Source organism: Elephas maximus, chromosome 24, assembly GCF_024166365.1.
Source record: "Elephas maximus indicus isolate mEleMax1 chromosome 24, mEleMax1 primary haplotype, whole genome shotgun sequence".
NCBI classification, from domain to species: Eukaryota; Metazoa; Chordata; class Mammalia; order Proboscidea; family Elephantidae; genus Elephas; species Elephas maximus.
The window spans coordinates 14,872,065-14,885,291 of NC_064842.1; the positions used below are offsets into that span (position 1 = coordinate 14,872,065).

The following is a 13,227-nucleotide window of genomic DNA, read 5'->3' on the forward strand; positions in this document are numbered from 1 at the left end:
TTTTTCCAAAAAGGTATTGTGGCCTTACCAGCCTCACATCGGGCACTAAATTTGGCAAGGTAAGGCTGAGAGATTGAGCCAGTAAAGAAACAATGAGCCCTTGTTAGATTCAGGCAAGTTATTACCAAATAACAGTGAAAGCAAGAGTAGCCAAAGGTGCCAGCTCCCCATGTCCCTTGTCCCACAAGACGACACCAAAACAAAAGGGGCCAGATGACTGCAACATGGATAGTGGACACCCTACTGCAAAAGAGCCCAGGCCATGGTGCAACAAAGCAGTTTTAGAGTCTGCAGCTGTACCCTAAGGAGAGGGGCAAGGCAGAAAGCCTCATCAGAACCCAGGAGGCAATAAAAACTGTCTCATGATAGCCTCCCAGGAATATAGGGAAGTGAGTGGGAAATGGCCTTGTAGCAGCTACTCAGAAGTCTCCCATCTTCTCATGTTTTAGGAAGATCACAGGTTGTTCTGCCAAAATTCAGCTCAGCTGTGGTTAAGCCTTGCCTACATGAACTATGTGGAGATATACCAAGCCATAGCCCGCTAGCCCCCACAGCTGTGAATAAAATAGAGCCCTATCTATGCATCCCAATATCTCTGGCAGTTCTTGGGGGTTGTGTTTATCCTAGTTGCCTCTGGCCCTGAGTTCCTGCTTCTACGAAACTCTCTCTTTGCTCTCTGTATTTTTCCTTTTGTGTGTGCAGTCCTTTTCAAAGCCTACTTGCAGGCACCACTCCAAAGTGCCATCAACTTGGTGGACACCGCCTCAGAGTACCATCGTCTTAGAGCAAGGGGCAGTGGGCATGAGGATTACATAAGAGAATAGCACAACAGACTTATTTAGAACTCAATCAAGGTGACGTCTGTGATTTTCAACTCTTAAAAGAGGCCCTTTGCAGCAGATTTGCCCAATGCAATATGTCTTGATTTCTTGACTGCTGCTTCCATGGCTGTTGATTGTGGATTCAAGTAAAATGAAATCTTTGACAACTTCAGTCTTTTCTCCATTTATCATGATGTTGCTTATTGGTCCGGTTGTGAGGATTTTTCTTTTCTTTATGTTGAGGTTTAATCCAGACTGAAGGCTGTGGTCTTTAATCTTCATCAGCAAGTGCTTCAAGTCTTCTTCACTTTCAGCAAGCAAGGTTGTGTCATCTGCATAACGCAGGTTGTTAATGAGTCTTCCTCCAATCCTGATGCCCTGTTCTTCTTCATATAGTCCAGCTTCTCAGATTATTTGTTCAGCATACAGATTGAATAGGCCTGGTCAAAGGGTACAACCCTGATGCACATCTTTCCTGACTTTAAACCAATCGGTTTCCCCTTGTTCTGTCTGAACAACCGCCTCTTGATCTATGTAAAGGTTCCTCATGAGCACAATTAAGTGCTCTGGAATTCCCATTCTTTGAAACGTTATCCATAATTTGTTATGATCTACACAGTCGAATGCCTTTGCATAGTGTAATAATAATAGATTCACCAAAAGTTGCAAAAATAGTGCAGAAAGGTCCAGTGTCACTCAGTTTCTCCCATTGGTCACATTTTATGTAACTATAAAAAAAAAAAAAACTATAGTACAATATAAAAACCAGGAATTTGATGTTGGTACAATGTGTGTGTATAGTTCTATGCTATTTTATATGTGTAGATTGCTGTAACTACTACTACAGTCAAGAGACAGACTATTCCATTACCACAAAGATCTCCCCTGTGCTACCGTTTTTAGTCAGACCCACACTCCTGCCCCTACCATTCCAAACCCCTGGCAACCACTAATCTTATTCTCCATCTCTATAATTTTGTCCTTTACATAAAGGGAATGAGATTGGATTTTTCACTCAGCACAGTGCCGTTGAAGTCCATCCAAGCTGTTAAATGTATCAGTACTTCATTCCTTTTTACTGATGAGTAGTATTCCCATGGTGTGGGTGTATTACAGTTCATTTAATAATTGAAAGAATTTGGCCTGTTGCCAATTTGGAGTGATTACAAGTGTGGCTACAATAAACATTTATGTACAAGTTTTTGTGTAGATGTAAATTTTTATTTCTCTAGGATAAATCCCAGGAATGTGAGTACCCAGTCATATGGTAGGTATGTGTTTAGTTTTTTAAGAAGCTAACAAATTGTTTACCAAAGTGGAATACCATTTTATATTCTCCCCAGTGTATGACAGTTCCAGTTTTTCCACTTGTGAGCTTTGGTATTGACACTATTCTTAGTATTGTCACTATTTTTTATTGTAATTATTAAGTGTGTAATGATATCTCATTGTGGTCCCAATTTGCTTTTCCCTAGTGGTTAACGATGTTGAATATTTTTTAATGTGCTTATTTGTCATCTAGATATCCTCTCCATTTTAGTATCTCTTCATATCTTTTGCACATTTTTAACTGAATTGTCCAGTTTATTTACTGTTGAATTTTGAGAGCTCTTTACATATTCTTGATTTGTATCTAAACAAAGAATTTCTTTTATAAGGATAAGTACAAAGCTTGTTCCTGTGTGGCAAAGGTTAAAGATGTCCCAAATGTTCAACTTTTCCAAACTGCTGTACCACTCCATCATCTTTAATATCAACCACTCCCTCTCCCCTCAGTACTCCTCCTCCTGTCTTTGAGTTCCCTAATTTGCTGCAACATCCCACAGAACTCACGAACTGTGTAAAGGAAATGGCTCACACAGTCGTGGAGTCTGGCAAGTCTGAAATCCATGGGTCAGATGAAGGATTCTCCGGACCCACTTGGCTGCAGGGGCTGACGAACCCAAACCAGCAGTTGAGACAACAGGCTGCTGGCTTACACAGCAGGAGAAGCTGGTGAATCAGAGGCTGGCGAATTCCAGAATCGCCAGGTCAGACAGCAGGCCTCTGGCTTGAATTCCAAGAAACAGAGGTCAACTGATCACAAATCAAAGCTGAATGTGGGATTCAGAAAGAGCCTTACATATACCTTAGATGCAGGCCACACCCCAGGAAAGGGCATAACTTGAGTAAGGGTAGAACTTGAGTCATGCCCTCCTGCAAGGCTGCCACCCAAGACACACCCTACATCAGTCCTACCTCATCAACATGTGAACGTCAGGATCCACAGCACATAAAATAGAGGGCGACCATACGATACTGGGAATCATGGCCTAGCCAAGCTGGCATATAAACCCCACCGTCGCAGGCTCCTTATTTGCGCAGTCTTACTAAATCTTTGTGTGTGAGTCACAAACACCATGGCTAGAAGGGCCATGTTGAGTAATTCATTACACCACAGTATCCTTTGTCAGATATATGGTTTGCAAATATTTTCTCCCAGTTGGTGGGTTGTCTTTTTATCCTCCTAACAGAGTCTTTCATAGAACAAAACTTTTTTTAATTTTGATGAAGCCCAAATTATCAATTTTTTTTTATGGATTGTGTTTTTGGTGTTATGTCTAAGAACTCTTCACCAGGCCCTAGATCCTGAAGATTTTCTATGTTTTCTTCTAAAAGTGTTATAATTTTACATTTAAATCTATGATTCACTCTGAGTTAATTTTTGTATAAGGTGTGAGATTTAGGTCAATGTTAATTTTTGTATAGCCAATTGTTCCAGAACCATTCATTGAAAGATTTTCTTTCCTCTATTAAATTTGGCAAAAGTCTAAGAGACACTTTTGTCAAAAATTAGTTGCCTGTATTTGTGTGGGTCTGTTTTAGGGTTCTCTATTTTGTTCCATTGATCTATATGTCTGTCACTTTGCCACTATCACTCAGTCTTGATTACTATAGCTATATAATAGGTGTTACCGTTAGGTAGAGTGATTCCTCCCACTTCATTCCTCTTTTTCCATATTGTTTTAGCTATCCTATTCATTTGCCTTTTCATATAAATTTTAGAATAAACTTGCCCGTATGTATAAGAACTTATTACTGGAATTTTAATTGGGTTGCATTAAACCTATATTTCAAATTGGGGAGATTTGGCATCTTTACTATGTTCAGCCTTCCAATCCATGATCACAGTATGTGCCATCATTTATTTAGATCTTTGATTTCTCTTGTCACCTTCCAGCATGTAAGTAGTATATGTGTTTTGTTAGATTTATACCTAAGTATTTCTCTTTTTTGAGTAATTATAGATGGTGTTGTATTTTTAATTTCAGGGGACACACGTTCATTGCTTATATTTAGCAATGCAATAGATTTTTGCTGACTCACTTATTAGTTATAGGAGGTTTTTTTTTTTCCAAGATGCCTTGGAATTTTCTATGTAAGCTATCATGTCATGTTCCAATCTGTTTGCCTTTTATTTCCTTTTCTTGCCTTACTGCACTGGCTAGGACTTCCAGCACTATGGTGAGTAAGAGTGCCAAGAGTGGACATTTTTGTCTTATTTCTGATCTTATGGAGAAAGTATTCAGTCTTTCAAACTATTAAGTATGGTATTAGCTGTAGGTTTTGTAAAAATGCTCTTTGTCAACTTGAGGAAGTCCCCCTCTAATCCTGGCTTTGTAGTGGTTTATGATGAATTTTATCAAATGCTTCTTCTTCAGCAATTGATATGATCACATGATTGTTCTTCCTTAGCCTGTTAATGTAGTAGATTCCATTGATTGATTTTCAAATACTGAACCAGCCTTGTATCCCTGGGATAAAGCCCATTTAGCCATGGTTTATAATTATTTTTATGTATTGCTGAATTATATTTGCTAATATTTTGTTGTATCTTATATCTTCTTAATACTTTTTTCTTCAGGAATCGTTTCCATATGGGCCTATCGAAGATCCTGGAAGCAACCACACTAGTTACAGATATGCAGGAGGAGCTCTTGATTCTTGGTCCTCAAATAGAACAAAAAACAAAGGTAGACTTAGTTCGAAATCTCATTTAAAGATTTCATAGTTTAAGATAGAATGGTGTTTAAAAGCAAAGGCTCTGATAACTGATAAAATGGGTTAGAATTCCAGCTTTTTTACTGAGTAGCTGTGTAACCTTGAAGAAATTACTTAACCTCTTATAGCCTCAGTTGGAAAACAATAAGAATAACAGCAAGATAGTGACATTATTACATTTTAATAATCAAATGTGATAATAGTACATAACTAATTATAGAAACTGATACAGAAAGGTCTCCTAGTTAATTCATTAAATCCATCTGAAATGTGCTGTGGTAACTTGCAATCTCTCAAGTATACTAAAAATCATTACTCATCATCATTCTTTATGTAAACTGTATTACTTGATGTTTATGGTCTTTATCATAATTAGCCTATTCGATAAATATATTTCAGGCTGATTTTAAAAAAATTTACAACAAGGAAATGAGCTATTTGAATTCATGCTCTTAAAATTCATTCTAAGAATTGTTTGGTTCCTTAGGAAACAGAAATTCTAATGGAAAAATTACAGAAAGAATCGCAAGTCGTCGAGAAAGTTCAGATGCTTGTTAAACAGGATGAAGAAATTGTGGCAGAAGAAGTAAGAATTGTGGAAGAATATGCTCAGGTAAAATTAAAATACAATCGATAAAAATCATTTGGAGATTTTTGCTGAAAAATTCCCTATCCTCCAAAGTTTAGGTTGACTGCTTTTAAATATAACACAGTGCCCCAGCTTTGGATACTCTTTACTTTTATCTCAACAAACATTTACTGAATACCCACTACAGGCAAGACATTGTTAAATGAAAGTTGGGAGTGCAAAGATGCTTGGTCCCTGTCCTTGAGGAACCTAGGAGGAGACAAACTCTTAGTTACAATAAACAGAAACTCATTCAGGCCATATCAGAAATACATGTGACCTCCAAGAGGAACATCTGCGGGTAACAATGCAGTCCTAGGAACTGCCTGCTTGGTGTGTGGGGTTTCACCTGTCTTCCCTGTGCATAAGTTTTTGATCAAGCGTGTCCATCAATTTAAAAACAATATATGAGCCCATACCCCCAGTATCCACCACCAGTCTGTTTGTGATACTGTGATGGCTTTAAGTTGCTATAATGCTAGAGCCTATGCCACTAGTATTTCAAATATCATCAGGATTACCCATGGTGGACAGGTTTCAGTGGAGCTTCTAGACTAGGAAGAAAAGTCCAGTGATCTACTTTCAAAAATTAGCCAATGAAAACCTTATGGATCACAACAGAACATTGTCCAACTCGATTGCTTTGGAAAAGTAATAAGGAGAGATCAATTGCTGGAGGAGAACATCACGTTTGGTGAAGGAGATGCCCAACAAAGGTGAGAGAGACTGTGTGTGAGATGGATTAGCACAACAGCTGCAACTATGGACTCAAATCCCCCACACGCCTGTCAGTTTGTCACACCACGGAAGCTTGCATGTTGCCGTGATGCTGGGGGCTAGGGCACCAGTATTCAAGTACCAGCAGAGTTACCCATGGCCTCGAGTTGCAATATTGAAGGATTTTTCAGGGAAAATATTAAATGATGCAGGAAGCATCAAAAGAAGATGGAAAGAGTACACAGAGTCACTATACCAAAAAGAAGTGATCGATGTCAACCATTTCAGGAGGTAGCATATGATCAGGAATTCGTGGTACTGAAGGAAGAAGTACAAACTGTACTGAAGGCGTTGGCGAAAAACAGGGCTCCAGGAATTGGCGGAATACCAGTTGAGATATTTCAACAAACAGATGCAGTGCTAGAAGTGCTCACTTGTCTATGCCAAGAAATTTGGAAGACAGCTCCCTGACCAACAGACTGGAAGAGATCCATATTTATGCCTATTCCAAAGAAAGGTGATCCAACCGAATGCAGAAATTGTCAAACAATATCATTAATATCACACATAAGTAAAATTTTGCTGAAGATCGTTCAAAAGAGGCTGCGGCAGTACATCAACAGGGAACTGCCAGAAATTCAAGCCAGAATCAGATCCATGCTACACTGGTATACCTCAACTGATTGAATACATTGTGTTAGATAACATTATGGAATACAATTTGCTCCACCCAAGGCCAACTACTGTATTTTTACACAATAACACGTGCCTTCTATGTTTTGTTTGTCAGCTACTCCCTCCCTCCTCAAGGTATTTTCATAAACACTGCTATGCCAATTTTTTTTACATGTTGCTGTGAAAAAAATTAGCATAGCATGCTTACAAAAATACCTCTTGGGGGGAGGGCGCAGTTGGCAAACAAACGTAGAAGGCATGTGTTGTTTGCATAAAAATACACTAATTCAATCACTTGATTAAATTGCAATGACATATGGCCAGGATTTCAATACATATTTGGGGGGAGGGGACACAATTCAATCCATAAAAATGGCTAATACAAAATTAGATATGAATGTGAATATTTGTTTAGAATAAGAAATCAAACAAAATATACATTTTAAAAAGTTAACAATTATCACAAACTTCACAAAATCTAGAAAAGTAACGTAATATTGCTTAGTAATTAACTGCCTTCCCAAACCCAGAAACCCAGGGCTGTTGAGTCGATTCCGACTCATAGCGACCCTATAGGGCAGAGTAGAACTGCCCCATAGAGTTTCCAAGGAGCGCCTGGCCAATTCGAACTGTTAACTGCCTTATACACCCGTATAATCCTTTTTTCCTACATGTTCTCACTGCGTAGATCACTTCTTCATATGATAATGAAATGTTTTCATATGACAATAATTTTATGAAATTTTTTCCTATAGAATCTTAAGCGTGACTGATCAAATATGTTTTTCACTATTGATAGTTTAGAAAGGTTTTTTCCAGTCTTCATAACATTATTGAGAATGCCATGAATCTTTTTAGGGTTCCTATCAAATTTGGCATAAGCAATATGGTGTTTCAAGATTTCTTATGCACTGATTAATTTTTAATACTTCTTGAACTGATGATATTTATTAACTAGTTTTGCATCAGTGTCCTCATTATAGAGGTGTTTTTATGGGTTTTTTATGTTATTATCATTGACGTCAGTATTTCTTGCAAAATCAGGAAGAAATTAAAATTTTTCCAGTGTGATCATGATTCATTCTTATTTATTTATTAAAGGATTATTAGACAGCTATTACTTCTATCCTAAATTTCTTTTTTTCCTTCATATATTACTGCCTTTGGTATGACCTGAAAATTTTTATTACAATTTGCTTCTCAATATCAGAATAATCTCTATTGATTTTATAATTCAATCACTTTTGTTTCATATTTCTTAAAATTTTATCAGGTTATTTATTTATTTATAAATAAAAAGACAAAGATACTTCCATAAGGTACCTTTTACATATGTCTATATGAGGAATCTGTAACTTCTAAATTATATCATAAAAACATTCCAAAACATCTTTCCAAATGCAGTATTTATTATCTAAAAATTCAAGTATTCTGATGAACTGTATTTTACACAATTATCATCAAAAAAAGAAAAAATGTATGGTAGGTTTATAATAGTATATGCTGCACTATCAAGTATATTCTTGAAGGACTGCACTTCCATTCTGAGTAGGTGTCAATGAGAATCCAGCCCTATACTTCCAACTTTATGCATTCAGTAAATGGAAGACTTTTCCACAGACAAGTTGCTGGATTTATACATTGCAAACTTTGTTTCTCCTCCATACCAACATACTTCCGAAACTGGGCTCTATAGGACAAGCTCATATTATAATACGACTTCTGGCCCTGCACGTTAATGTCACATCACCAGGAAAGTTGGAACAGTGGACAAATAGGAGTATTTCTGGAAGTCAGTCTTATTCCAAGTTGCTTATAATAACTTAATTACACAGGAAGTGACTGTGGGCAACATAAATATAATTCCCAACTCTACTCCTTAGCCAGATTCCAAAAATATCTGCAGCCATTCCAGCTCCACCTGGCATGATTGGAAGTATGAGAAAGCGTAAGTAAAAGTGTAAAAAGAAAATGGTCTTAACTGATGGCAATTAAAATGTCTTGCTTGTACAAGTTTAAGAAAAATGTATGACCCTGCAAACATTACCAGAGTTCCTTTCAGGGTCTTGGAAGGGGCCTGTGCAAGCGAGGGGCCCTGAAGCTTAGGCTTCATGGCTTAACAGTAATTCCACCTTTAACTGGACGACACCTCAAAAGGGTATTATCAATGTCACATTGAGTCTAATAGAGAAGGTGGAAGCCACTCAGTGTTTTTGGTTTCCACCGATAACTTCTCGTCAGGGATTGAATAATATACTGCATTTAGGACTATGATACATATTTCCAACAGCCTAAGCATTTGTGCACATAACTAAGTCAAGATATGTAATGTAAGAGCATTGTACAAATGTCAAATTACATTTCCCAAGTTCAAAATATAAATATTTTAAATACGCAACTATACTCATTTATATGTATTTGGGGGTTTATGTCTTTGTTGTAGAAAACTACCAATGAACTTAAAAGTGTACTGCCAGCTTTCGAGAAGGCAATTGTGGCTCTAAATGCTCTGGACAAAGCCGATGTTGCTGAATTAAGGTAAGCAATTTACCTAAGTTTATTTTGGGTTAGAAAAGCTCAGAGCAAAATATAAACACGTGGTAAAATAAAATAAAATACTCCATTTCTAGATTAAGTCATCTCTACCAATCTAAGATACTTTAAGTTTTTCATTATGTGTGGCAAACACTATACCTTCTCAATATTATGATTTTTTTTTATTGACTGTAATGCATAAGGCATACAAATATTTTGTGTATCCTTAAAAAATACTTTCAATTAAACTATGATGCTCGTGTTTCTTTGGTTGGTTATAAACTGAATCCCAATCTTGGAGATGCAAAAATGTATATCTTAGAATTTACCAAATACAATATTACTTAGACTAGACAGATAATTTATTAACCATGGTGATTATAAAAATACTTGGCAAGGTTGCTAAGTCCGTTTGATGGTGAAAGAAGAGTGTCTTCAATAAATGGTGTTGGAAAAGTTGGATTTCAACATGCAGAAAAATGAAAGGACCCATGCCTCATACTGTACACAAAAACAAATTCAAGATGGATTAAGGACCTAAATGTGCTAACTAAAACCATAAAGTTCTTAGAAGATGCAGGGGCAACACTGTCAGGCCTATCTTTTAACAATGAATTATCTAATACAATAACAAAAGCACAAAAAGAGAAATACAAACTAAATAAGTGGTAACTCATAAAAATTAAATACTTTTGTTCATCAAAATACTTTAACAAAAAAGTAAAAAGACAAGCTAGCAACTGGGAGAATATCTTCAGAAAGTATATATTTGAGAAGAAGTTAATAAACACTCAGGGAACATCTGCTTCAATTGGCATAACATAGTGCATTAAAACAATATTCTACATCCTACTTTGGTAAGTAGCATCTAGGATTTTAAAAGCTTGCAAGTGGCCATTTAAGATACAACTAACTGTCTCTTCCTGTCCGGAGTAAAGGAGAGTGAAGAAAACCAAAGACTCAAGGGAGCAATTAGTCCAAAGGACTAAGGGACCACGTGAACCACAGCCTACACAATCCCGAGACCAGAAGAACTAGTTGGTGCCCAGCTACTACTACTAACCGTTCTGACCAGGATCACAATAGAGGATCTGAGACAGAACGGGAGAAAAATTTAGAACAAAAAATCATATTCATAAAAAAGACCAGACTTACTGACCAGATGGACACTGGCAGAACCCCAAAACTATGGCCCTAAGTTACCCATCTGACTTGGAACTGCAACCATTCCCGGAAACCACCTTCCAGCCAAGCAATAGTTAGGCCTATGAAATAAACAATAACACCCAAAAAGAACATGTTCCATAGTAAAATTATACGAGACCAAAAGGGCAAAATTTGCCCAAAAGTAAAGATGAGAACATAGAAAGGGATAGGAAAACTAGATGAAAGTAAAACCAGGGAAGAAACGGGGAGAATGTTGACACAGTATGAGGATTGCAACCAATGTAATGGAACACTTTGTGTACAATTTGAATGGGAAACTAATTTGCTCTGTAAATTTTCACCTAAAACATGATAAAATATTTTTTTTAAAGACTCTAATAACCAAAGTATATATAAAACTTCAACAATTTGACAACAAAAAGACAGCCCAGTCATAAAATGGGCAAAGAACTCAAATAGACATTTCACCAAAGAAGACATTCAGATGGCCACCAAACACAGGAAAAGATGCTCAACGTTGTTAGCCATCAGAGAGATGCAAACCAAAAATACAATGAGGTAACCATTTCACCCCCACTAGGATAGCTAAGATAAAAACAAAAACAAGTAACAAATGTTGGCGAGGATATGGGGAAAATGGAACCCTTATCCATTGCTGGTGGGAATGCAAAATGGTACAGCTATTGTGAAAAACAGTTTGATGAGTCCTAAAAAACTAAAAATCGAACTATCATAAGACCCAGCAATTCCACGCCTAGGTATATACCCAAAAGACTTGAAAGACTCAAACAGAGATTTTATACCAATGTTCATTACAGCACTATTCACAATGCCAAAAGGTGGGAAAAACCTACATGCCCATCAACAGATGAATGGATAAACAAAATGTTGTACAGACTTACAATGGAAAACTACTCAGCCAGTAGGAGAAGTGAAGTTCTGATACATGCTACATACAATATGGATGGAGCCTGAAGACGTTATGCTGAGTGAAATAAGTCAATCACAAAAGTACAAATATTGTATGACCTCACTTATATAAAAGACGAGAAAAGTCAATAAGTAAATAAATAAATAAAACACTTGACATTGAGTTCCAAAAATGGGAAGATAATGTTTACATCTCTGTTGCTTATGCCAAATTGAGCTGTACAGCATTTGGAATCTCTAGGAATTCAGTAGAGAAGCCCTGGTGGCACAGTGCTGATCCAGAGATCAGCAGTTCAAATCCATCAGCTGCTCCGCAGGAGAAAGATGTGGCAGTCAGCTTCCCTAAAGATTTACAGCCTTGGAAACCCTATGGGGCAGTTCTACTCTAACCTATAGGGTCGGTATGAGCCAGAATCAACTCGACAACAGTGAGTATATTCAAAGAAAAAAAATTTTGTCCCACAGGTTTTTTTTTTTTTAATATTAAAGAGCTCTAAAGACATCCTTTAGCTTTCTACTTGACCTATAAAAAAAGACCTATAGGATCACTAAAAAAAAAAAAAAAAAAAAGTCAGGAATTGACTTGACAGCAATGTGTTAGGAATGCAGTCATGCATGTTTGAGACTGCAGTGTTATCCGTTACCACAAGGTGTCACAATGGGAAATGCTTTCCTTTGCTGTGCTCTTTTCAAACCCAACCTTCCTAGCATAAAAAAAAAGCATAGGGGAGAAGCAATTAAAGAGAAACTCATAAGAAAATATATTGTGTTGTTAGGTACCATCGAGTCAGTTCTGACTCATAGTGACCTTATGTAAAACAGAACAAAACACTGCCCGGTCCTGCACCATCCACACAATCCTTATGCTTGAGCCCATTTTTGCAACCACTGTGTCAGTCGTCTCATCAAGAGTCTTCCTCTTTTTTGCTGACCCTCTACTTTACCAAACCATGATGTCCCTCTCTAGGGACTGGTTCCTCCTGATAACATGTTACATGAGAGGATGTCTCCCCATCATCGCTTCTAAGAAGCATCCTGGCTGTACTTCTTCCAAGACACATTTGCTTGTTCTTCTGGCAGTCCATGGTATATTCAAAATTCTTCATCAACACCATAATTCAAAGGCATCAATTGTTCTTCAGTCTTCCTTATTCATTGTCTGCTTTCCCATACATATGAAAATCAAAACCCATTGCCATCGAGTGGATTCTGACTCATAGCAACCCTATAGGACAGTGTAGAACTGCCCCATAGTTTATGAGGAGCACCTGGTGGATTTGAACTGCCGACCTCTTGGTTAACAGCCTTATCACTTAACCACTACACCACCAGTGGTTAAGAGCTTGTTGCTCTGTTCAAACTACTGCTTTTTGGTCTATGTACAGGTTCCACATGGGCACAACTGAGTGTTCTGGAATTCCCATTCTTCCCAATGTTTTCCATAATTCATTACGGTCCACACAGTCAAATGCCTTTGCATAGTCAATAAAAAACAGGTAAACATTCTTCTGGTATTCCCTGCTTTCAGCCAGGATCCATCTGACATCAGCAGTGATATCCCTCATTCCACGTCCTCTTCTGAATCGGCTTGAATTTCTGGCGGTTCCCTGTAGATGTACTGCTGCAACGGCTTTTGAATGATCTTCAGCAAAATTTTACTTGCATGTGATAGTAATGATATTATTCTATAATTCCCGCGTTCTGTTAGATCAC

At 37.4% G+C, this 13,227-nt stretch overlaps 1 protein-coding gene across 1 annotated transcript in view; it reads left to right on the forward strand.

Moving 5' to 3' along the window:
• The window catches only part of DNAH14 (dynein axonemal heavy chain 14), a 379,927-nt gene that overhangs the window by 269,939 nt on the left and 96,761 nt on the right, over positions 1–13,227 (forward strand). Inside the window, exons 59-61 of the mRNA XM_049867924.1 lie at positions 4,726–4,834; positions 5,350–5,475; positions 9,326–9,420. Coding sequence (XP_049723881.1) covers positions 4,726–4,834; positions 5,350–5,475; positions 9,326–9,420 — 330 coding nt within the window. The remainder of the gene's footprint in view (positions 1–4,725; positions 4,835–5,349; positions 5,476–9,325; positions 9,421–13,227) is intronic.